Source organism: Culex pipiens, chromosome 1 (genome assembly GCF_016801865.2).
Source record: "Culex pipiens pallens isolate TS chromosome 1, TS_CPP_V2, whole genome shotgun sequence".
Taxonomy (NCBI): Eukaryota; Metazoa; Arthropoda; class Insecta; order Diptera; family Culicidae; genus Culex; species Culex pipiens.
The window spans coordinates 6,980,063-7,006,348 of record NC_068937.1 but is presented as its reverse complement, the minus strand read 5'-3'; the positions used below and the strand labels follow the sequence as shown (position 1 = coordinate 7,006,348).

The 26,286-nt window shown below is 37.7% G+C and overlaps 1 protein-coding gene across 3 annotated transcripts; it reads left to right on the top strand.

The window, feature by feature from the left end:
• The first annotated feature begins 589 nt into the window (after window positions 1-589).
• Window positions 590-20,094, top strand: LOC120429964 (uncharacterized). 3 transcript variants are annotated; one of them, XM_039595056.2, is made up of 4 exons: window positions 590-878; window positions 18,128-18,219; window positions 18,283-18,507; window positions 18,565-20,094. In XM_039595056.2, the coding sequence occupies exons 1-4, from the start codon at window positions 866-868 to the stop codon at window positions 19,603-19,605; spliced, it is 1,371 nt and encodes a 456-aa protein (XP_039450990.1). In that variant the 5' UTR covers window positions 590-865; the 3' UTR covers window positions 19,606-20,094. The 3 variants fall into 3 exon arrangements, with proteins under 3 accessions (XP_039450990.1, XP_039450991.1, XP_039450992.1); XM_039595057.2 differs by lacking the exon at window positions 590-878 and adding an exon at window positions 7,775-7,949; XM_039595058.2 differs by lacking the exon at window positions 590-878 and adding an exon at window positions 8,003-8,470.
• Window positions 20,095-26,286: the final 6,192 nt, after the last annotated feature.

Genomic DNA, 26,286 nt, shown 5'->3' with positions numbered 1-26,286 from the left:
AAAAAACAAAAATGGGTTACAAGTTTTTCTGAGACTTTTTCCTTACATGTTTTGGAAAAAAAGCGTTTCAAAATATAAAAAATATTTTGAATTTAAAAAAAAACTAATTTTGTCTTTTTATTTAATGTGTAGAATTTTCCAACATTGATTCAAAAACGATTTACTGATAATCTTAATATTTCTCCAACTGAAATTCAACCGACCACCGCGCGCTCGATCACAAAGTCACTCCCAAGCTCGAACCTGCCAACGAAAAAAATAAAATAAAACGATCCTCGCGCTGCTTTCGCGAATCTCCGCACGATCGCACCACGATCGCCGAAAGAGAGCGCGAGAGAAACCCGCACCCAGAGAGAGCGTGAGATCTTCTCAGCATCCCGCGAACTAAGGCTAAAGAATCCGTGTTTATGAACATGCCGATATATTTGCGCGACATCATCGTCCCAGGAGAGCTGCCCGACAGAGAGGGCACGAACCCGCTTTTTTTTAGTTTTGTCAACCGTTGCGGTCGCTCCCTCTCCCTCTCGCTCTGTCTCTTTGGCTGTTTTATTATTTTGCGTAATTAGTCAGTCAGTCACTTAGTCCGAGCTCGACGCCGCCGCCGCCACCAGTCTCGATCGTAGTCGGCGGCGAACGAGTCGTGTGTTGAGAGCGCGCGCGCGAAGTACACGGCAACACACAGGTACAAAGGATATCATCAGCACGACGACGACGACGACATCGTCGGACGGTGTGACGAAGCAATCAAGGAAGTTCGCGGAGAAGAGAAAATTTGTGAAATCGAAGGAGGCGACGACATCAAAGGGGAGGAAATCTAGTGCACAGGAGTCACGACTTTGGAACTCCGGGAGGGGGAGAACATCCGATGTTTGAAACGGGTGAGTGTGACCACAATCAGAAGAAACCAAAGTGTGCCATGCCCGAAGAACAACTCCTGCAAGAACCGATGCGCGTAGAGAGATAAGGGAAGAAGATACGACGCGGAAGCGATGAGATCAGCAAGCCAGCTGTGCCGTATGGGCGCGTAATCGGCAGGACATGGAACAGCTGGACCGTAACGGTTGGCGGCGCCGGCTTGCCACGGCGGTGAACTGGCCAGCAACCGGGGCCAGGTCATTAGCTGAGGATCGGGTTTTGCGCAAAGTAAGGAATTATTTCCTAAAATAGACACGACCACTTTGGCAAAGCACCCGCGAGCGCGGTCAGGACAAGAGGTTCAGCGGGGAACGTAGGGTGGTCAACGATGACAACGCGGAGACACGGACAGGGAGAAGTGGTCGGTCGTACACACGCTTTGCATGGACTGCGGTGTGTTGCGAGCGGTCAACGTGTGAGCGTCTGTATTAGTGGTTGTGGACACCTTTGGCAGAGGAGGTTTCCAGTTGGGTCAAGAAGCAAGAGGGGAGGGGTAGTGATATCGCTTTTCGATTCTCTGTCGCCGCGCGCGGGTTGCTTTGTTGTTGGTGTTGTTGTTGTTGGTTGCTGGAGCTTTGCTATTCTCGCTCGCTCGCTCTCTCTCACGGCTCCCGCTCCGGTTTGAGTCGGCTCTTGGCTCTTGTCTTTTGCACACTCTTCTATACACGCCCACCTCCTCCTCCTCCTTGGACTCCACGCAGCATCCATGAAGCGCGTTGATCAGGCGACGTGTGGGTTGTTGCAAATCTCTGCGCGGATTCTTGACTCTGAGAGGAAGAGGGGGAGGAGGAGGGTAGCTGGTGAGGTGTTTTGGGGCGAAGAGAAATAATTGTTGCGTGATAGGGATTTATTTATTCCTTTTTTTCTGCTTAATAGAAGAACATTAGATTAGTAATTTGAGAAACCATTTATCTATCCATCGTCGAAAGAACGGCTATTATCCACTTTTGTTAAAATAAAGTTTTTTGCTCCGTGTGGTATAAAATGTACCTTTATCTTTTATAACTTGAATTTCTGTAAAATAATGTAAGTTAGTTAGTTAGTTAGTTTGAAGATTTGGTAACGAATACTACAACGCATTCTCTCGGACTACTTCTGTCGCTCATATCAAGTCCGTTCCATATGTAATTTCGTAAATTTTGAGTTAATTATGCAGTTTGGTTCAAAATCATGTGAACTATCAGAAAAAAAAACCAATAAAATTTAGTAGTTCATTCCAGAAAACCGTAGCAAATCTCACCTTTTTATGAAATTCTATCACGTAGCCTTATAGGCGGGACAAATTTGTTTTGCGTTTTTCTCGGCTTGCTGTTTTTTACATATGACTAGATTGGAGCGACAGACTTGATTTTGCATGAAAATCGAAAAAAATTTTACTATCTGAAATATGATTCACAAACCCTCTTCAACACATGCTTAGCTCAGTTCTAGAGTTTTATTTGAAAAGGTCATGTAAACCTAGAAATCTACAAAAAAAATTACTTCGGATAATCGAAACACGAAACAAAAAAAAATCATAATCCCATAATAGGGTAGCAAAATTATCTAGGAATTTTTATTCAATGATAAAGGTATCTAAAATCTATTCTTTGCGAAAATGTTGTAGGCATTGACCAGGACTATCAATGAAAAATAAACTGAACGCTTTAAAAACGCCCTTTCAACTCTTGAAAACCTAGCTTTAGCATTTCTAAAATTATTTCGCACTACAGGTGACACATTGAAAACAATTCCAGCAACTAATCCTAATTTGCAACCTGTCAAAACGCTTGAGTGAGGATTTGAATTTTGCTTTAGATTCGATATTCATTTTTTAAGAAGAAAAAAAAAACATCTTTAAGCTATAAGGTTTCAAACAAAAAAACACGTTTTTTCCAGCCCCAACCCACTTGGCTATCTCGCCGCTGTGAAAAAAGTTGGATCAATGTCAATGTAACAGTAGGTTTTCCGTACATCGTATACTGTGTCAACTGCATACGATATATGGGGAACCTACAGCTACATCGGTGAAGATCAAACTATTAATATAGCGACGGGATAGCCGAAAGGGTTGGGGCGCGGATTTGGTAATCTGAATAAGATTCTCGCCGGTTTTGCGTTATTTTTGGGGTGAGCAGACCTGATTTTTTTTCTTCGGTACATGCTTTTTGTGTACACATTTTCTCCTACAATATTACATGCTTTTTCTCACAAAGGTGATGTGCATGCTTTTGCATGCGATTTTACCATCGGATTTTTTGCTGTGATATGGTCGATGTTTTCGAATAAAATGATCGCCATTCTTAGCTATTTGCAAATGTATTGTCTAGTTATTCCTATTCTACTTAAGAGTCTATCAAAGAAAGTAGTAATCCAGCTACATTATTTTATGAAATTCTTTGTAATATTACATCCTGAAATGTGTAGCTCATCAGTATGGGGAACGTACTTGACCGAAATGTAAAGCTCATATATGCGTTTACCCTTTCCATTCTTCATCGGTCCGTTGGCCGAGCGGGCTAAGGCGCCATTCCTTACTGTTGGTGCTGGGTTTGATTCCCGTTGGTTGCAACTTTTTTTTGTGTTTACAAAAATAGTACATGCAGTGTGTAATATTAAGTGTTTATTTTGACGAGGGTGATGTGCATGCTTTTGCATGCGATTTTACCATCGGATTTTTTGCTGTGTACCTCAGCACTAATCTATCTTTAAAAATCGCCAAGAAATAATTTATTATTCAATTTTGAATCTTCAAAAAGCATTAGAAAGAGGAGCCTTTTTTGTCGTCCACAATCCACATTTAAGAAATATATAAAAAAAAGCTGTGTGAGAAAGGAGGAGGAAGAAAATTTATTTTGCAAAATGTATACAGCTAAAAATCCGATGGTTAAATCGCATGCAAAAGCATGCACATCACCTTCGTCAAAATAAACACTTAATATTACACACTGCATGTACATTTTTTGCAAACACAAAAAAAAGTTGCAACCGACGGGATTCAAACCCAGCACCAACAGTAAGGACTGGCGCCTTAGCCCACTCGGCCATCAGACCGATGTAAAGCTGAAAGGATAAACGGATTTATGGGCTTGACATTTCGATCAAGTAGGTTTCCCATACTGATGGGCTACATATTTCAGGGTGTAAAGTTACATAAAATTGCATAAAATAATACAATATTTATTTTACACCCAGGCCTTTTACACGCAGCTTAATTACTACTTTTTTAGCTGTGTAACAAAATGTTATGTAATATTACATGCAATAATATGTAGCCCTTCAGTATGAGAAACCTCAAGCTCGTATTGACGTTTATTTTCCTGTTCTTCTGCGACCATGCAAAACAAATATTCCGCAAGATACGGATTGTTGGAAAATACAAGATAGCCATTCGAGTCGGGAAATCTAGAAAGTCGCGAAATAGCATAAGATCCTAACACCTAAGTATTATTTGCGTAAACAGAGAAAAAAATATGGTAATATTATACGTGGGAATGTCGACAGATTCAGTGCTTAAAAAAGTGTAATTTTACATCAGGAACTGGTGATGTTTTCATCAATTTCGGTTGAATTTCACATTTTTACACATTATCTTGGTAAAATTACTCGAAAAGAGGTTATATTAACCAACCAAAATTTCAACCTTGAGACCACCTATAAACCACATGAAAACATTTTTGAAAATTCCAGTTTTGATGCAAAATACCACTTTGTTTTATCACAAAATCTGTCACCATCTCACATGTACACTCAACCCCCGGTGGTTGGTCACTTTTTCGTTTGACACTTTTTTAGTTTGTACCCCGTTGGTTGGTCAAAGTCAAACTAAAAAGTGACGAACTGTCACTTTTTACACGGCGCTCACGCACACTATCAAAACAAATGTTTGGTAGTATGTGTGAACGCCGTGTATAAGGGGTGTCAAACTAAAAAGTGACCCCGTTCGTTTGACAACAGTTGGTGTCAAACCAACGGGGTTTGAGTGTAATATTTCCATAATTTTTTTAAAAATATAAGTGTATTATAACATTGCTTGATATTATTTTTAAATATTTTACAATTTTTAAATCATTTTTTTCCAGGCATTTTAAATATTTTTAGAATTTTTAAATTTCAAAAAAAAAATTAGAATGAAAAAGCTTTTTCAGTAATTCTCAAACATAAGTGATCATGATGGCATGAATTTGGCAATTTTTTTTTTATTAATTTGACGATTTGACTAGATTAATCAAAATAAGTCTTTTGTAAATATTTGTGGTTAATTCTCCGCCAACTCACACAGCAGTTGCCCCGACCCCTCTTCGATTTGCGTGAAACTTTGTCCTAAGGGGTAACTTTTGTCCCTGATCACGAATCCGAGGTCCGTTTTTTGATATCTCGTGACGGAGGGGCGGTACGACCCCTTCCATTTTTGAACATGCGAAAAAAGAGGTGTTTTTCAACAATTTGCAGCCTGAAACGGTGATGAGATAGAAATTTGGTGTCAAAGGGACTTTTATGTAAAATTAGACGCCCAATTTGATGGCGTACTCAGAATTTCGAAAAAAACGTATTTTTCATCGAAAAAAACACAAAAAAGTTTTAAAAATTCTCACATTTTCCGTTACTTGACTGTAAATTTTTTTTGGAACATGTCATTTTATGGGAAATTTAATGTACTTTTCGAATCTGCATTGACCCAGAAGGGTCATTTTTTTATTTAGAACAAAAATATTCATTTTAAAATTTCGTGTTTTTTTCTAACTTTGCAGGGTTATTTTTTAGAGTGTAACAATGTTCTACAAGGTTGTAGAGCAGACAATTTCAAAAATTGTTGGTCGTCGTTGATGATGGCCGTTCATGGTCACCCGCGACAGACACGGACGACGAAACAAAGAGAAACGCAAAAAGTAACTTTTTCAAAACTTTTTTTCGTAAAATCGCGATAACTCGTGATGTTTATAAGCAAACCTCTTATGTCTATATATCAATTTTTTGTAATTGTCTGCTCTACAACTTTGTAGAACATTGTCACACTCTAAAAAATAACCGTGCAAAGTTAGAAAAAAACATGAAATTTTAAAATGAAAAATTTTGTTCTAAATGAAAAAATGACCCAATGCAGATTCGAAAAGTACATTAAATTTCCCATAAAATGACAAGTTCCAAAATTTTTTACAGTCGAGTAACGGAAAATGGGAGAGTCTAAAAAAAAAGTTTTTTTTCGATGGAAAATACGTTTTTCCGGAATTCTGAGTACGCCATCAAATCGGGCGTCTAATTTTACAAAAAAGTCCCTTTAACACCAAATTTCTATCTCATCACCGTTTCAGGCTGCAAATTATTGAAAAACACCTCTTTTTTCGCATGTTCAAAAAAGGAAGGGGTCGTACCGCCCCTCCGTCACGAGATATCAAAAAACGGACCGCGGATTCGTGATCAGGGACAAAAGTTACCCCTTAGGACAAAGTTTCACGCAAATCGAAGAGGGGTCGGGGCAACTTTTTCCGATTTTGTGTGAGTTGGTAGAGAATTATCAGGTTTCTTTTTAATTCAAAAACATGAAAAAAGCAATGAAAATTGACGTTCAATTACCTGAAAAAAAATGCATTTTCCTGTGTTGATAAGTAGCAACATATTAAGTCTTTTATTCAGAAATTTATCTGTTTTATTTTTCTGCAAAAAAAAAATTGTTTCCTCAAAACACAAATTTTTGAAAAAATTACAGCTGCTCTGAAATAAATTTTACAGCGCTGTAACTTTTTTAACACTAAACATAACATAAATTTCAAAAAAAATAGTTGCAACTACCTAAAAAAGTAGCAAAACCACATGCAAAGCTTTTCAATGCTATTTGGAACAATTATGTTCATCTCTGATTGATAATTACGAATACTTCCATCGAAAAATAACAAATATAATAAGTTGCTAATTTTTATGTTTACCAAAAGTGTCATAACATTGATATTTTTTAATTTTATTTTTAGGAAAATGGGCAGAATCCTTGGGGTTAGAAATAACCTATTAAAGCAAATTACCAAATAGGTTGAGGTTGAGTAGACCTAATGCCAGTGAAAACAGAAAAAAACGAAGGTTAAGGTATACAAAACACTGAAAATGAAAGAAGAAAGTATCTAACTAGCTGATTCGGATTTTTGGTGAAATTAAAGTGGTTCGAAATGATCTCTTAAAAACAGGAATAACAATTGGGAGGAGGGAAATTAGTTTTTAAAGATTTTGAAAAGAAAAAATACAAAACCCCAGCCACAATTTTCAAGCAAAATCGCCATGTCCACAAAAGCGTTTCGCAGCACCACCTTCCAGCAGCTGGACGGACGCTGCTGCTGGCCGACTTGGGTGACTTGAACGCGTCGCTCTCCAACCAACCAACGGAGACGGTGTTAAAAGATTTTAATTTTTGCATATAATGAACCTCCTTCCCCCTCCTGCCATATTATATCCTCCTTATGTGTGAGGTTTCTATTCACACGACGGCGCTGCTGCTGGTTCTGGACGGGAATATCAGATGGTTGTGGCTCGGGGGGGAGCGGTGTCTTGTCAAGCAACGGAGATTTGCAAACTAGCAGCGAACCTGCCTGCCTCCCTTACCAGCTTCCAGCTGTACCACCACACCACCACCACCACCAGGTGGTGTGGTGGGCTGGAGCCAACACCTTTGTGTGTGAGGACGGTGTTTCAAAAAAATATTATTATTTTTATTCAAATAGTCATTTTTTGCGCTATCTGCTTTCTGTGTAAATAATTTGTAGGAAATTCAGTTAAACTAAAATGTTGTTTTTTTATTTTTTTTATTTTCAATCGCCATTCAAACACACCGCGCAGTATCTACCCAAGTTTCAAACGAACGAACGAAAAAAAAAACTAGTTGATTAACAGCCACGGCTAAAGCCGAGCGTTAAAGTCGTGTGCTATCAGATTTCTGCGGGTTTTGCGCGTGAAAAAAATATCAACCTGCCGCGCTAAGCTTAAGCTAAGCCAACTCGCCTCAGTCGCGTCATCATCAGCCACCTGAAAAGCGGTTCTCGAAAGTGTCGCGACCACATCGGAAACAGACTGTGAGTGTTTTTCAAAGTGTTTTAAGAAGATTTTCCCCTCCCTTACTAAAAACAAACCAAAACTTGAAGATTGTGTGTTTGCGTATTGTAATTAGACGCGAAATGCAAACAACTTTTCCACATTCCTGAAACGGCGGCGGCGACGACGGCGACGACGACAAGTTGGAGTTGCTAAAGCCAAACTAAGTGCTGGCCAACGTCCAGTCCTGGGAGATATTTGCTTAACTTCTTCCAGCAGTGCTTCAAGTACGCGCGCGCCTGAGTTGAAGTTAAGTTAAGGCGCATAAGGCAGTAAGGGGGTTGAGAGTCTAAGTGCAATCAGTCGTCACACGTACAAACACACATACACACACACACGAGTGCGCGCGCGGACGAGGGGACACACTTCATATGCAATTATTACTATACCTGCCCACCACCTAGTTGTGGCGGTTGGTCAGGTCTCTCGGCTTCAGTCATATCGTTGTAACGACCCGTGACAGGGTACGAAACGGACCGGAGCGGATCGGACCGGACCGCAGGTAAGAGGAGGCCGGGTGTTGGGTTGTTAAGAGTCGTTGATCGTGGTCGGTTTGAAAAACTTCATGCAAACTTTAAGTTATGATAATGTAAATCATATTTTTTCAATTTTTGTCTTCAGCAAAATCAAAAGTAACATGTCTTGCATGAATTACTTGCTACACTTGGTGTTAAAATTACTGTTTCACTATTTCAATTAGTTGCCTAAAATAGTGCTTTTGTGGTGACGAAAAAAATATTTAAATCAAAAATCATTGGCAATCGAAATTGTTGCATAAGTTCAAAGTTGTATGGTAAATCGATAGGAAAGTGTTTATTTTTATACTTTTTGTTTCAAGAATCGTATTTTTTTTTACTTGAAGTTATTATTTTTTGTCTGTTCTGAAACATTGTATAACATTATTACACTTTACACTTTCGTGCAAAGTTAAAAAAAAAAGACACGTAATTTTGAATGAAATCACCTCACAACGTTGTTGAACGATAAAGTTATCGTTGATTTTTTATCGTAAGGTGATAACGATAACGACAACGACCTTAACGAAATTCGATACACATTAAGTTACAATTACTTCTTTAATAGTAGTTTATGCAACAAGTTGCAAAAAGAGGATTTTTTCAGCACGAGTCGTACATTTATCCAACGAGGTTCACCGAGTTGGATAAATACGAAGAGTGCTGAAAAAATCAAGTTTTGCAACGAGTTCCATACAACATTTTTTGAAATTCCAAAAAACACACATGAGTGAAATTTTAAGTCAAATTTTCATGTATTTTGTCAATAAATCGTTTAAATCAAAAAATGTTGAAAAGTGTTACTTTTCCAAACAAGTGCTGAAAAGTTCAACTTTTCAGCACCAATTTGAGTGCTGAAAAGTAGAACTTTTCAGCATTTATATTGAAAAGTGTTGCTATTCGATTCTGTTATTTTTGGTACAGAAAAGTAGGCTATTTCGTCGTTCAAGAATGACAGGAAAAGTAAGTAGTTTCGCGACGGAATTGCAAAAATTAACTTATCAGTATTCAACTGACACATTCTCCGGCAATGTACACCTTAGGATGAAATTTTGAAAAGCGTGTATGAGCTATTTGGATATTTTTCTTCGATTCTAGACTACTTGAAGCTTCAAAAATCATGATTTTCATTAATTAATCATTTGAATATCATTTTGTACAAGTTGGTTAAGTTAAGCATCAATTCGTGATAAAATCATCGTTTTAAAACATTTTTCTAAAAATTCCTGGTTTTCAGCGAAATAAAATCCAAAAATTATTCTTTTGATTGCATTTTGTAGGTTTTTAGTTGTACTAAACGGAAATGTCATGGATTTGCAGTTTATCTTAAGTTAAGTATTTTTTCAAACTAGTGTAAGTTTACCATTTTATTGCGTTGCAACGTCACGAAAAAGGGACATATGTTTATGTCAACAGAAAACTAAACATTCAATCATTTTGAAAAAAGTATTTTATGAAACTTGTTGAATAAATAAAACTAGACCGAAATTCTTAAACTTTCAAAAAAGTAATCACGTGGTTACTGGATGGCCCCTTTATGATAAACTGATTTACGTGAGGGTTTATTCTAATACAACGCAACGATTTTTTATCCCACAGCCTTTTGTAAGTTACAGTGAAATTCATTAAACAATAAAAATCACGTGATTCGATTGTTTTTTTAACTTTTGTCACTCTGTTGTTGGACGAACCCTTACTTAAATAAGTTGTATGCAACGTTTAGTTGTTCGCAATTAAAAATGTTATGTTGCGCAGGTAAACAGTTTTATTATTTCCTCAAATTTATTTTAAAAAGCACTAGAGTCAACCAAATAAGTTACGTTGTTTGCAGATCACCCCTTAGGGGCCATCAACAAATATGGGCACTTTATCTATAAATTTCAGCTCTCCTGAAAACTTGAAGCTCCTTACCTGGGTGCTGAAAAGACAGAATGCGTAACGTGATTTCCGAATGATCCCCACTGCTCCTCACTAATACAACTGCGCTACAGCTGTAAACATAAACAAAGTAGAAGGCTAAGTTCAAGCTCAAGCGTGACATATTTTTTGCTGCTGAAGTGACTTGTTTTGAAACATTTTGGATCTGTTGATTTTAAAGTTTTCGCTGAAAATTTAAGTGTGTTGTGCTTTTTGTGTTCGTATACTAAACGATGGGCGGCCAAAAGAGTCCTTCTTTGTTTTCCACGAGACGAACAATTGCGTCAAAAGTGGGTAGAATTTTATGAATCTGAAGAGCAACCGAATGGAAGTTCCTTGATTTTGTAGCATTGAAGCGCAGTGATAATATCGGAGTAAGTTTATTCAATATTATTTAGCTGGTGCCATTCATAGTTATTGATAATTCATCGCTAACATTTCAAAAAACGTCATAAACATAGGTTTTGCGTGAGACATAGCGCTTTTTTAAATGTTAGTGACAAATTATGCCAATCTCGATTCCAACCCTCTTCATAAACTGTGTTGACTTCGAATACCTCAAAAGCTCGACGCCCTCGACTTTTTTATTCCTGACAAAATAAATCATAGATCGATTACAATACTTGCCACTTCTTGGTATCATTTTTCAAACAGTAAATTGGTTCCGCTTTGACAGTTCTAAATTGAGGCCGCTTTGCGGACCACTATTCTGCACCCAGCTCCTTACCTCTCTTCTAAAACTTCCACGTGTTTTGTGAATTGCCAAACCATTTACATATTAAGGGAGCGTTCTTACATTACGTAACAAAACATTTATATTTTTAGACCCCCTCCAGCCCCTGGTAATATATTTCCGATACACTTTTTTTGTATAAATCCTCGATCCCTCCCCCTCCCTCTTGATATTACGCCGTTACGTAATGCATGGACGTCCCGTTACATGGATAGAAGACGGGAGAGTGGGAGGGGGTCCTTCGTGATAATGGAATAATACAAAAAAAACGTTACTTAATCCACCTTTAGGTGGTTGGTGCCTTCCTCTCACTGGAATTCCCCTAACGTGATCGCAGCACCTAGAGAGAGAGGTCCTAATAAAAATAAGTGACGAGTAAAACAAAATTGACTTTTTACAGACTTTTTGTCAAGATTATACAGACACCGCCTTTCAGGAAAATGGCATCCCTCTACAAGGCTTTTTTCGTGGCGATCAGACCATTTGAGGTTATGTAAATTCAGACATTTTTTTAAAATGCTTGTAATTTTAGATAGGTAAGTCAGATCTTGAAAATTCTTAATCCACAAGAAAGGTCTTCTCATATGCTTTCTAAAAATATATAACATGTGAGGGTTTCATGAAAAAACCACCCTTTTTACCATAATTTTAATTTAATATGAAACAGTTTTTTTGACATAACTTTTTAAATACATGATAAAACCGCATGAATTTAAATAGCAACTTAGGGAATGTTAAGACGGATCGATTAAAACCATTCCGGCCAAAATCGGTTGAGCCTGTGACAAGATATTCCAGTGACATTGATTTGGTACACATGTCTACATACAGCCAAACACACAGACATTTGCTCAGCTGGTGATTCTGAGTCGATATGTACAAATGAAGGTAGGTCTAGGAGGTCTAACTAAAAAGTTCGTTTTTCGAGTGATTTTATAGCCTTTCCTCAGTAAAGTGAGGAAGGCAAAAATACTTTGAAAACGCTTTGGAAAACTTCGTAAATCTTACTGCTACTGTGAAAGCGGTATAGGGGGAGGGGGGGTCTAACATGGGCGGGCCAATCAATTTACATATCCTTGTATTGTTTATTAATGTCTTATAATAAAATTTTAATCTTCAATTATAAAACTAACAAAAAACTATGATTTATTTTGAAACTAGAATTTCGTGACGTTGCAACGCAACGAAAAACCCTGTTTTTAAAAACAGAGCGTTGCAACGTCACGAAATGTAAGTGGTCTTTAAAAATCGAGGTTTAGTTTTTTCGAAAAACTAATGATTGCATTCGATTTGTTGGCCAATTTTACACTAAAAATGGAAGAAGAACTCCAAATTTGTCGTTTAACAGAGCAGAGTTAATGGCGAAACATGAATTGGGTCAGGATTGAGAAATAGTCACGCGTTGCAACGTCACGCTACCTATTCCCCTCTCAAAAATAGAATATTCACTTAAAATAATGTTTGAACATTGTTTCTTATAGGAAATTTAATGTACTTTCCGAATCTGTAATAACATATGTACCTTTTTGATGTAATTTTTGAGTTACAGCCGAAATACTGAAAAAAGAAAAGTCAAAGCGTTGCAACGTCACGGCGGAATGTGTCAACTTTTTTTTAATTTAGTAGCTTTAGAAGTTTGAGAGTACTCTATAATTTCCACAAAATACCGTATTCGAAAAAAATATTTTTTTTAAATTGGAAAATGACTTCTATCAAACGACAATTTTTTTTGTAATTTTCACATCAATAGATTTTTTTGTGTCAAATACATTTTTTAAGTACACAGTAAAACAAATCAACAAAAAAATATTGCAACATCTTTTATGTCAGAAAAAAATGTGTAATTTTACCACTTTTCTGGTGTAATGTCACTTAAGTCATCATTAAAGAGGTAATATTCAACCATCCAAAATTAGACCTTAAAAATTTACATTATTTTTTAACTGTGTACACAGCAAAATATTGTGTAAATTTGGAAGGTGTAATTTTGGAAGGTTGAATATAACATCTTTAATGATGTAATTTTACCTCAATTTAGACTGAAAAAGTAGCATTGAAATCTAAAATAAATTTTGCGTCGTTTGATATCCATTTTTCACAAAAAATCACGTCGTTTGATACACATATTGCAAAAATTAAAATTTGTGTATTTTCAAATTTATACGATTTTTTGTGAAATATTTGAGTACCGCAAGAAGGGATGACATTATTTTTCAAGAGTTATTCAACTGGATAGACATGATTTATAATTTTTAAACATGTACTGGACACACAATTTCCTTGCACGCTTTTTCGTATTTTTTTTTCAATAGCGCTTTAAAAAATGAGGGGTAGGCATGTCTGAATGGTTACGCTGTTCGCTTTGTAAGTGGAAGGTTCTGCGTTCGATTCCCATCTGCTCCTATCGAGAAAGTATGGAGAGAAGGAATTTCTGAACACTTGAATATGAACGAAAAATTCATTAGCTCGCGGCGGGGTTCGACCCCTCGTCCTTTGGGTCAGCAGACAAAAATGCTAACCACCAGATCACCCAAGTAGCACACTTTATTCGTTAAGAGATTTCCGAACTGCTTGTTGAACTCGTTTACTTTGTTTTCCAAACGTCCCTAAGGACTCTTGAACGCTGGAAAAAGCGCACGTTTTTCTGTTGCTGAACATCTCTTTATCCGTCAGAAATGTGCGTGGTTTAAGTTAGTTTTGCAAATGCAAATCATCCTTGCATAGAGAACGTTTGTTAAACATGTCAAAAGAACTCTTGACTATAAGATTTTGAATTGGGTTAGGTGAACGTTGTTAGAACCGTTTAACAACATCCTGCCTTTAAGATTCAGAAGTGAGTTTGGAAAACGTTTTGAGAACCGTCCAAGAACATATCGTGGCAGATAAAAAAATTAAAAGAGGCTTTTCATAATATACGTCCCAAGTTTTCGCTCTAAATATATTTTTCTTTATTTTAAACTTTATTTGTGAGTAATGTCCCTTTACGATACTTTAACTACTAGTTTTGTGATTTATCAGTTTTGACAGGGATACGATGAATAATAAAAATATCTACCAAAAAAATCATTCAATTTCATTATTATACTTTTGGAGACAATTTTTTCAATTTTTGAGTACTAATCAACATCGCTTGCTGCTATATACTCTGCTGCTGGTTCCCCCGGTGGCTGCATTTTCAGTTTTCCTTTTTGATGAAGAATCCTCACGGCAAGTATCGAACCCTCGATCACTCCAAATGTCAAGTCCGGGCGCGCGTCTGCATCTTTCCACGAGGGGTTATGTTGAATGAGCAGGCCTAAACGTCAATTAGAAGTCTGCGGTCATCTAGGTTTTACCAAGTTCACTAACAGTTCTCTTGAACATAAGCTGTTTCTATTTTTAGAACTATCTGTTCTTGTTTCGTCAACATGTTCTTTCTCGGTTTTTAAAACACGAAGGCAAACTACACATAAACAACTTGTTTGCGAGAAATCCCAGCCGAAGCCAAAGGTCAAATCTACTATGTTATCATGTTTAGCAAACTGAAATGAAACATCATGTCTGCAAATGTCAAGTTCTACAAGCATGTTTCATTTAAGTCTGAATAAACTTCAAAATGAACTTTTCGTAATCCGTTGTTATATTTGGCATTATGTTACACAACCTTGTTTAACAATGGTTTTTTGATCCGAATTTGAACAATTTACCAATTGTTATGACACTTGTTCAATAATTAACGTATAAAAACGCTTGTGCAGCAATTGTTCAACAAAAAAATAAAAAGCGATGTTTTTCTTGCTACTTGGGCATCGAGGTTTAGTTGACTAGAAGGATTAAGAATGCTATAAGAATCCAAGAAACTTGATGGGAATCTGAGAACCATAGAACAGACAATGCCATATTGAATGCAAAGTTGAATTCAAGAACTTACTCGGCTTTTAACATCAATCCCTTCCCTACTAACCCCGAGTAGGCCGCGGGTAATCGACTCCCCTCCTACTAACATTTACACACAAGATCCTTTGTAATTACTCTTAGCTTTAAGTAAAATGTAATTACAAAAGCCGACTCGGTCCTAACCAGGTCCCAGTACCGATATGGACCTAATAAAAATAATTTTATGAAAAAAAATACTTACTCGGCTGCATACTCGTTAGGTGAACATTGAACTTTCAACACGACCAGAATTCACCACAAAAAGCTTGGTGAACCGAATTGGAAAACTTCCAAAATGAATCCAATAGTGCTTTAAAAAAAAGTTGCTTTGAATTTTTTTTTAACCGATGTAACTTTGATAGTTCATTTTTGTATTTAATCTATCGTTATCGTTATTTCGATAATTCTATCGGCGATAATCTCATCGCCGATAATGGAATATAGCTTATTTTTTTGTTTAGTATCGACTTAATTTGACTCAATTCAATCATAAATTTTCAATGCTTTTGCTAAGAATATATTTATTTGAAAATGTAGTAAGGTTCAAAGTAAAATATGTACTCAAAATTATTCACAAAATACCGTATTTTTTTGAAAGCATTCAAAATATCATAATTTGCAATATGGGTATCAAACAAAATCAAGCAAAATTTTGTATGCTTTTTCTCTTTATTAGTGTTTTTGTGTTATAACTATTTTTTTTCAAAATATTATATTTTTTTTCAAAATTACTCAAATTTTAAAAATTTGCAATATGGGTCGGTTACGAAACGAAATTTGGTTTGCTTTTTCACTTTATTATTGTTTTTTTAGAAATACTAAAATAATAAAAAATTTAAAATATGCAATATAAGTTTCAAACGAAGTGAAATTTTGTTTTTTTTTTCACATTAATAAAGGTTTTTTTTGTAATTTTTTTTTTCGAAAGTACTTAAATTTTCATAATTTGCAATATGGGTATCAGACGAAGCGAAATTTTGTATACTTTTTCATTCCATTTAAAAATCTCTAATAAATTGAAAAAGCATACAAAATTTCAATTCGTTCGATACCCATAAGGGTGGTCCAAATCCGGGCTATTCTGGGGCTACCCCCTGAAATCAAAGATTGACCCATCACTAGGCTAAATTCCAAATTTGAGCTCATTCTGACCACGGGAACCCCTCCCTCTAATCGCTTGAAGTTTGCATGGGAAAAATCGTGAAAATGTATGTCCAATCTCTATCAATTCTCGGATGTAGGACCTGCATTAAATTTAGAACAACTTTTCCGAAGACACCATATTTTAAAGATTTTTTGCTGAAAAGCTTTTAGCTTCTAAAAATGACAAATTTTCGCACCCGGCTCCAAGAGGAAACGCAACAGTATTTTCGAAAAAATACGGTATTTTATGAACAAAAGAACGGCCTTGGCTGACTGGTCACGGTGTTCGCTTTGTAAGCGAATAGTCCTGGGTTCGATTCCCATCTGCTCCCAACGATAAAGTATAGGAAATATAAATCTTGAAACTCTGAACATGAACGAAAAATCAAAGTCGCTCAAAGTCGGGGTTCGATCCCCTCGTCCTTTGGATTGGTAAGCAAAAATGCTAACCACTATGCCTTCGCGACTTGGTGAGCTATGACTGGAATTAGGAATATTGTTACTATCAACTATATACGCGCTGGGTCCTTGTCCATTTGACAAGGGTTCGGAAGTTCTAAATAACGTTTGAATCCGATTGGTCCAAACGTTCTTCAGGGCGGGGCTTGTCGATAAAGCTGAAGTACCTCGCGCTCGGATAGCCAGCGTAGAAATGGGTCACCGAAGCTCGGCAGAGCTAACACCTTCCAAATGCCTATGCGAGTTATTTGCATGTATAGAATGTAGATCTAAAAATACATGGAAACAACTCATTTTGTAAGATGCGGCCGCGTGGTCCCGTTTGGTTGGTTGCACACACACACACACACACACAATACGGTATTTTATGAACAATTTTGTGTACATATTTAAACTTTGCAACTTACTACATTTTCAAAAATTATATTCTTAGTGAAAGCATTGAAAATTTAACATGATATGGTTGAATTAATCGATTTCAAATACATTTAAAAAATGATTTATCTGCCAGTATTGGCGATAAGATTATCACCGATAGAATTATCGAAATAACGATAACGATAGATTATCGCTATAGTCCCGACGATAACGATGACCATTATCGTTATCGTCAGACGATAATATTATCGACGATAATTTTGCTCTAAAGTGATTTATAATTTTCAATTCAAGATGGCGGTGATAACATACCTGGAATTTGTTTTCTAAAAAGGTCCAATAAACCAAATTTCCAGTTTTTGCTTTTTGGGTGTTTTTGAAACCGCCTTAGGGTATTAAAAAACACCCAAAAAGCAAAAACTGAAAAGAAGATTTATTGGACCTTTAAAAAAACTCCAGGTATTGGAAAAATGCATTTTTTAATTTAAAAGCAAAAACGATTCATACTTAATCAGTTAATTTTCCTTAGTTTGATGTCATGAAGTTTTCTATTTTTAGGATAGTTTCAAAAAAAAAAAAATGTCATCTTGTATCTTACCGATCACTTGCGCATCATTCTGGAAAACTACAAATTTATTCTATTACTACACACGATCCTTGAATGTATCGGTCGCTGCTCATTGCGCCAGCCAAGCCAAAGTGAACGCACCTCGTTCAAACAAACTCACTCATACGCCTTATTTACTCTCCACAACTCGATGCAGAATTTGAGCGCGGTACACAAAACAAATTCATCGATCGGTCAATTGCTCTGATATTATGCCCGCCGTGTGTTGTCACAGTCAACTCTTTTCAGCTGATATTCTACCATTATTCTATGGAGAAGCATGCGTTGAGTTGTACGAGAACCACGCGCACAGAACCACGTGTTGTGAAGAGACTTGAGCGATTGTTTGCGCGACGAACCTTTTTTTTTTTTGTTCGTTTGTTGAACTTCTCTTTCAGGCTCGATTTGAATTGCTGGCAGTTGTTCTTCGAATATGGCATTCTCATTTAATGAAGTGTGTGTTTTAAAATTAAAACTTTTCTTCCATTTCAGGTTCTACCAAATCTTATAAAATGAGCAATTTATACCATATTTTAAGCTTTTTCGTGTTAGTTGGACTGTCCCGCGGGAATCGGGAGCACAAGGTTGGTAGCTTTTTCTATTGCAAAAAACAATCTTAATAACACTCTTTAAAATGAAAATCGAAGGTCCACAACATCGTCCTGTACCCGGACAAGCACTCGTGGTGCTCGATGCAGAACATCAGCCAGGTCATCAGCAATCCGGGCTGCAAGCAGGTCACGATTGAGAATAACGTGTGCGTCGGGGCGTGCTTCAGCTACTCGATTCCGCACACCGAACCGTCGGATCCGGGCGAGGTGATCGGGCCGTACTGCGACAGCTGCCAGCCGTCGGAGACGTCGTGGCATCATGTGAGTAGATTCCCCTCGCTGTAAGGGTTAAGAGAGTAATGTGAGGCATCATTTTAGGTCACGCTGGACTGTTCGGAGGGCGCGAGTGCCAACGGGGGAAGTGACGACGAGAGCAAACCGACGATCCTGGTCAAGCGCGTCCAGATCATCAAAAACTGCTCGTGCACGGCTTGTGAGAAGCAAACGCACAAAAAGCATCACCATCAGCACCAGGATCACCAGCAGCAGCAGCACTTCCAGGTGACGCAGGTTCCGTCCACGACGGCCTCACTCATCCAGAACGACATCCCGGAGATGCTGGAGGTTGTGCCGTACAGTGAGAACGATACCGAGACGGTGCAGCATTCGCCGGTTCACGCCCACCAGAGTGGAGGTCATGGGACGACCTACCTTCAGCAGCACCAACTGAACCATTACGAGCACAACAGTCGGACGGATAACGTGAAGAAGTTGCTGCATCAGAAGATCACCACGCTGTTGAAGAGCATAGAGGAGACGAACTCCAAGCACGATCGCGAACAGCTGATCGAGATGATCAAGCTGATCAAGGGTTCGAGCGATCGCAACTGGGACGATTTGATGGAGTCGCTGCAGTCGGAGAACTCCATCCTGGACTTTGAGAAGCTCCGCGCCGAACTGGAGGTCGAGGAAGACCCGGAGTTCCACCCGAAGCCGATGACCCCGGAACAGCGCGACCACGAACGCCTCCTAAAGCACCAGTTTGACATCCTGAATCACCACCCGCAGTCGCAAGAATCACTAGAATCCCAAGAACACCCGAAGCACCACCACCACGTGGCCGGCGAGCGAATGCTAGACGACCACCACCACCTGGAACGCGGGCCGCACGGTGCGCTGATCATCGCGCCGGACGAGGCGGACGACGAAGTGTCGCGCAACTACGGTCACGAGATCAAGCAGAAGATCAACATCCATCCGCACGAGCTGAAGCCGAACCACGCCGGGGCGATCCTCACGTACGACAACCACCACAGCGAGCAGAAGGGTGGGCATGCCGGCGCGGGCCACGCCGCGGCCGGTCATCACCACGGTCACCATCGCCACCGGGACGAACCGTCCGGCGGTGAGCAGAATTAAGGATGTTCGCGTTTTAACCCCTTTTGTTTTCTTGCTTAAGTTTCTAGTCGTTAGTGATTTCCCCCCCACAAAAATTCCCCCTCTTTCGAGCTAATCCGATTTGGATTTATTCTGGGTGGTGGCGTCATCGACGCCCCACGTGGTCCAATTTTTCTTTCATAACAGAATATTTAACCAATTCTCGTCCTTTCCCACCACCTCCACCAACCAACCAACCACCACCACCATCTATGAGATGATATTTGTGCGTAAGTTATAATATTTATTATTTTATTTTCTGTTTGAAAGCTGGTCTACACAGAGAAGCGAGAAGGGACGCGCTCGGGGCAAAATAAAAAAACAAAGTATATAATGAAGGAGATGCTCTGGGCGGTGTTGAGAGAGGTGTGATTTAGAACAAAAAAAAACACGTTATTTGGTAACCATTGAAACCGCGAGGGTAGAAATTTAACAGAATTATGCAATAGAGAAGTTTAGCAGAGAATAATAGCTGGTGGGAATGGTGAAGTTACTTGAGCGAAAATAATGAGAAAGCCTTCATTCTTATCATAATCCAAATGGTATTTAATTTTCATATCTTCTGGAGTTTTTTTATTCATAACTTATTTTTATTAGGTCCTTTAAGGTGCTGTGACCAGGTTGGGACCGAGGATCGTTAAATAACTTATATATAACAAAAAAAAAACAACTCCTTAAACTCCATACTTGGAGATCATGTAACTGACCAGGGTTACTTGGTCCAAGCGGGTCTTACAGGTCTTGAACCTGCCGATGTACTCGGAGAAAATGCCCCACAGCTCAACCGAACTGTAGAGCACCTCCCCGGCTTCCTCCTTCGTGGCTCGACCGTCTCGGGAGCCACTGCTTCCTTGGCTTTTTCCTGCGGGGCGAGGGCGATCCTTCGATTTTCCGTCCGGAACTGCGCCCGGCAGCGGAGGGAACTCCGCCGGCGTGAACGCCGGAACTGCTGGACTCTGCTTCTCCGCCTTCCTTGCCGGCGGTTTCGGTTTCGACGCCTGCTGGCGCCTCTGGATAAAGTCCGCACGCTTGGGGCAGCTGCGGTCCGTGGCTTCGTGAGCTCCAGAGCAGTTGGCACACCGCTTCGGCTCGGCTTCTTGGACTTTGCACTCGTCCGTCTTGTGGGGACCCCCACAGTTGTTACACCTGCCTTTCAGGTGACAGTTCCTGGTTCCATGACCCAGCTGCAAGCAGTTCCTGCACTGAGTCACGTTCGGCCGCTTGTTCCGGTAGGCCTCCCACCGGATGATAGTGCTTGCCACAACTTTCATTGCAGAGAGCTTCTTCAGATTGGTGTATCCCTTGGGGAAGACCACAATGTACGGAGTTTCGTCCACGGTGGACTTTTCCTTCCGCTTGATGACGTGCACCTCCAGCGCGTCCAGCTTGAGATCCCTCTTCAGAAGGTACTTGACCTCGTCCGGTTTCAGTTCATCAGGAAAACCACGAAGAACCACCCGATGATTTCGTTCGCTCCGCCGATCGTGGGTGTAGAATTCCACTTTCTTCTTCTTGAGTAGCTCTTGCAACTTGTCAAAATCTTTGACAGAGAAGCAGGTCACCTTGGTTCCAAATCGGGTTAGTTTGTAAATCGGTTTGAAACCATATTTACAACTTTCCACTATCGCCACGAGCTTGTAAAAATCCGTGGTGCTCTTCACCACCAAAGGTGGTTGCTTTTGTTTACCTGCCGACTGGCCGGGTGGTGGAACCGCCGGGGCGTCCCCTCCTCCTGCTGGGCTGGCATTGTTGTTGTTTTCGTTTTCCGCTAGCGGGCTGAACTTGTTGTTATTGAGCACATTCTGCTCCACTTTTCCTTCTCCGATGATCTCAGGGGTCTTCTTCCGCTTCCGATTTCCGGGGATGAGTTGGAAATCATCCGTCTCGGAGGTCTCTTCCACCTCCATCCGTCAAACAACTCGAGGCACGATGCCTTTAGCGCGCACGTACACACGTCTACTCTCTCGGAGCTATCTAAAATTACAAGCAGTTTAAAAAATGGTCTGTATTCACATGATATCTTCTGGAGTTCTTATCTGCTTTTTGAGTGTGACTAAAGGTTTCAATTTAATCAAGAGTATTAAAAAACACCCAACTAGCCAAAAATAAAAAAAAATGTTTCTTCGACCTTTCATTGCTAAATTTAATAATTTATAAAGTACCTACTTCTTTTTGCGATTCCGTTATGAAACTACACAGCTAAACAAGTAGCAATCCAAATACGTGAAAAAGGCCTGGATGTAAAATAAATTTTGCATTATTCAATTGAATTTAAAGTAATATTACATCCTGAAATATGTAGCCCATCAGTATGGGAAACCTACTTTATAGAAATGTCAATGCGTTTATGCATTTATTCCCTTCATCGTTCTGAGGGCCGAGCGGGCTAAGGCGCCAGCCCGTACTCCTGGTGCTGGTTTTGAATCCCATCGGTTGTAATTTTTTTTTTGTGTTTACAAAAATTGTACATGCAGTATGGAATATTAAGTGTCTTTTTTTGACGTAGGTGATGTGCATGCTTTTGCATGAGATTTTACTATCGAATGTTTTTCTGAGTACTTTCTTTTCCCGTTCGATCGCCAAAATATCAGTACTGAAAAATACTTTTCAGCATCCATGTGGGTACTGAGCAATTCTCTACGAAATCGGTCTTTTTATTTTTGTATTTTTTGAGCGAGTTGTGGCGCTATAACCACGGCAAATAGTGTCCAGGGCATTTGTGGAAATACAGTGTCCCATCCTCGAGTGTCCCGGAGCACCAAAACTTCTTAGCTGGTGGCTCCCAACGATTTATTGCTCCTACAAACAGGAACGTGAGCGGGGGATCCCCACGTTTCTTCCTCCCCTGTCGATTCAGAAATGTGTTGTTGTTTGAACATTCGTGTTCAAACTCAATCCAATTCAAAGAATCATCTTTGCGGTAAACTTTACGCAGTTGGCCTGGCCGCTTTAACGTTTGTGATGTTTCAAAGCAATTTATTGCATTGGGCACTGCAATTGTTAATAATGACAAGAGGATGCTAGGCGTTAATCAACCTAAGGCATTTTCCAGGATGCCCTCGAAAGACTGGCTGCGCTAGGGTTAGATTAGATTAGATTAGATTAGAAATTTTTATTTTTGTATTTTTTAATCCGACTGAAACTTGTTTGGTGCCTTCGGTGTGCCCAAAGAAGCCATTTTGCATCATTAGTTTGTCCATACAAAAACGATGTATGAAAATTCAAAAACCTGTATCTTTTGAAGGAATTTTTTGATCGATTTGGTGTCTTCGGCAAAGTTGTAGGTATGGATATGGACAACACTGAAAAAAAAATGATGCACGGTAAAAAAAATTTAATGATTTTTTATTTAACTTTTTGTCACTAAAACTTAAGTTGCAAAAAAACACTATTTTTATTTTTTTTTTATATATGTTTTAGAGTTCAAATGCCAACTTTTCAGAAATTTCCAGGCTGTGCAAAAAATCTTTGAGCGAGTTATGAATTTTTGAATCAATACTGTTTTTCTTTTCAAAAAATCGAAAAATTCGTCGCAAAAAATTTTGCAACTTAATTTTTCGATGTAAAATCAAATTTGCAATCAAAAAGTACTATAGTGAAATTTTGATAAAGTGCACCGTTTTCAAGTTAAATCCATTTTTAGGTGACTTTTTTGAAAAAAGTGTCAGTTTTTCATTTTTTAAATTAGTGCACATGTTTGACCACTTTTGAAAAAAATATTTTTGACAAGCTGAGAAAGAGAAAATTTTCTATATTTTGCAATTTTGAACTTTGTTGATACGACCCTTAATTGCTGAGATATTGCCATGCAAAAGTTTAAAAACAGGAAAATTTATGTTTTCTTAGTCCCACCCAAACAACACACTATTTTCTAATGGATATCTCAGCAACTAATGGTCCGATTTTCAATGTTAATACATGAAACATTCGTGAAATTTTCCGAGCTTTTCAAAAAAAATATTTAAAAAAATTTTAAATCAAGACTAACATTTTAAAAGGGCCAAACATTGAATATCACGCCCATTTAAAATGCTAGTCCTGATTTTAAAAAAAATCAAAATATTTTTTTCGAAAAGATCGAAAATTTTACGAATGTTTCATGTATTAACATTGAAAATCGGACCATTAGTTGCTGAGATATCGACATTAGAAAATGGTGGAATGTTTTGGTGAGACTTAAAAAACTTCAATTTTCATGTTTCTTTTTCTTAAAGCGGTTCTATCTCAGCAACCCGAGGTCCAATCTTCAATGTCTCTTAGAAAATTTTATAGCAAATTTTCTGAACTTTTCAGAAAAAAATATTTTTAGAAATGGTCACTCATGGTCACTTCTTTTAAAAATCGAAAAACTGCAAATATTTCGCTAAAATTAAACTTTTGGTGGCTATATCTTGAAAACGGAGCCCTTTATCAAAAAATCAGTAAGGTGGTTTTCGATTGCAAATTCAATTTTGCATTAAAAAATAACGTCAAATTTGTTATTGCATGAAATTTCGATTTTTTCAAGAAATCACTATTTTTTCAAAAATTCATAACTCGGCGGCAGATTTTTCGACCATGTTTCTCTATGGCTCAAAAGTTGCGGGTTTTAGTCCCCTAAAACATATCAAAAATCTCGATAATAAAAAAAAATGTATTTTGGGAAATTGAGTTTTAGTAAAAAAAAGTTGATTAAAAATCTGCAATTTTTTGCCGTGTACCTATTTTTTTCTCAATAGTCCTCAACAATACCTACAACTTTGCCGAAGACACCAAATTGATCAGAAAATTCACTCAAAAGTTACAGCTGTTTGAATATTTACATACCATTTTTGTATGGACAGCTGCCAAAATTGTATGGAGACTTGTATGGGTGAACCAATGACACAAAATAGCTTCTTTAGTCATAGGGAAGGCCCCCACAAAGTTTGAGCTAAATAAAAAAAAACAAATAAAATCCATTTCCGGTTTTGGTAGGGAATTGCTCATTTGTTAAAATCTAGAGTTTTATTTGAATAGGTCCTATAAACATATGAAAGACATTAGCTCAAAGGACCTTTAAAAAAAAACTCTGGAAATCTTCTTTTCGCAACTTGGTGCATAAACTACTATTTTTATTGATTTTACATCTAATAATTATATAAATTTTATTTTATCAACGTTTTCCAAAATTCATGTATTTTCAAAAAAATGGCAGCCTTGCTAATGGAATGTTATCCATCTTGTGTCACAGCTCAAAAGACGGCATTTTTGCTTATATAAGATTTACCCAAAAATGGTTTTGAAATGGTTAGTTAGGAAATTTGTTTGTGTAATAAAGGAAAAAAAATCAATCATAGTTTTTGAATGTAACTACAGACTCGATTACCGAAATTTCGACTATCCGAAGGTTTGTATGAACATTTTTTTGTTGTTTTTTCTTAGTTTTAAATTCAAATTCGAGCTCTGCTACTTTATTTCAGTCAAATTTAACTGATTGATTGCCTATTAAATTAAAAAATGCATTTTTCAATATTTCATCAACGCCATTTTGTCCGCCATCTTGGATTTAAAAATTCTAAATCACTTTATCGTTGTTTAGGGGTCATACCAAAGAGCTGAACTATCAAAAATAAGACGTTAAAATTTTGCCAAAACCTTCGGATAATCGAGTCTGGACTGTATTTGTTTCGATATCTCTTCTTCATTACCTACAGTTTTGCAAAAAAAAAAAAAACCAAATCAATCATAAAAAGCGTTCAAAATTATGGCTTTAAATAATTCAGCAGATGCCTTGGCCCAAATAATAAGAATTTTATTTTATTTCACCATAAGGGTGGTTCCAAAAATTAGAATTTTCGAAATAAATCAGCATTCTGAGTTATATTTTTTGAAAATAATTGCGTGCGCAAACAAAAACAAACTAAAAACTAACTTTTAAGTAAAATTGGTGTAATTTAAAAAACAACCAATACCAACATGTTAGACGTCAAAAATTTCATAACGAAAACGATGGTACCCTGAAAAGAATAGATTATGGGAAAGTAATTTTTCGTTTGTGTGCGCGATTATTTTTGAAAAGTGGTTTTTGGAATACTGTAGATTAAATTATACAATTTTTGAGTATATTAAGCTAAATTTCCCGTGGCCAAAAGGCATAAAAAAGAAAAAAAAAAGTTTCATACGACCTTTTCCAATGTTATGCTAGATTTTTAGATTGTCAGACTATTTAAATCCCAATTTAAATCTTAATAACCTTTCATTTGCAACCAGGAGAGTTAAAATCGGTTAAAACGACAAGAAGTTGTGGTTTTTTACGATTTTTTTTAATTACTTCATATCGGATAGGACCAGAGTGGTGAAATAAAAAATAAGTCTAATTCTATAATTATTTGCGCCAAGGTACTTCTTGATTTACGTTGGGTTAATTTTTTATTTTTATTTTAACTTTCATATGAAATTGCTGCTAATTACAATACAAATTTAACTTCAATAATAAAAATTAAAAGAAACATATTATTCAATAATCGCAAGTCTTTGAACAAACCTTCGGCAGATCGAATTTCGAGTAATCAAATCTTCAAATAATCGGGGTTTCAGATAATCGAGTAGGTACGGACCGGATACCGAATTTATATTCAAAAAAAAATCGTCAAAAAAACTAACAAAAGATATGAATTTCGAATTTTTTATGATTTTGTTTTT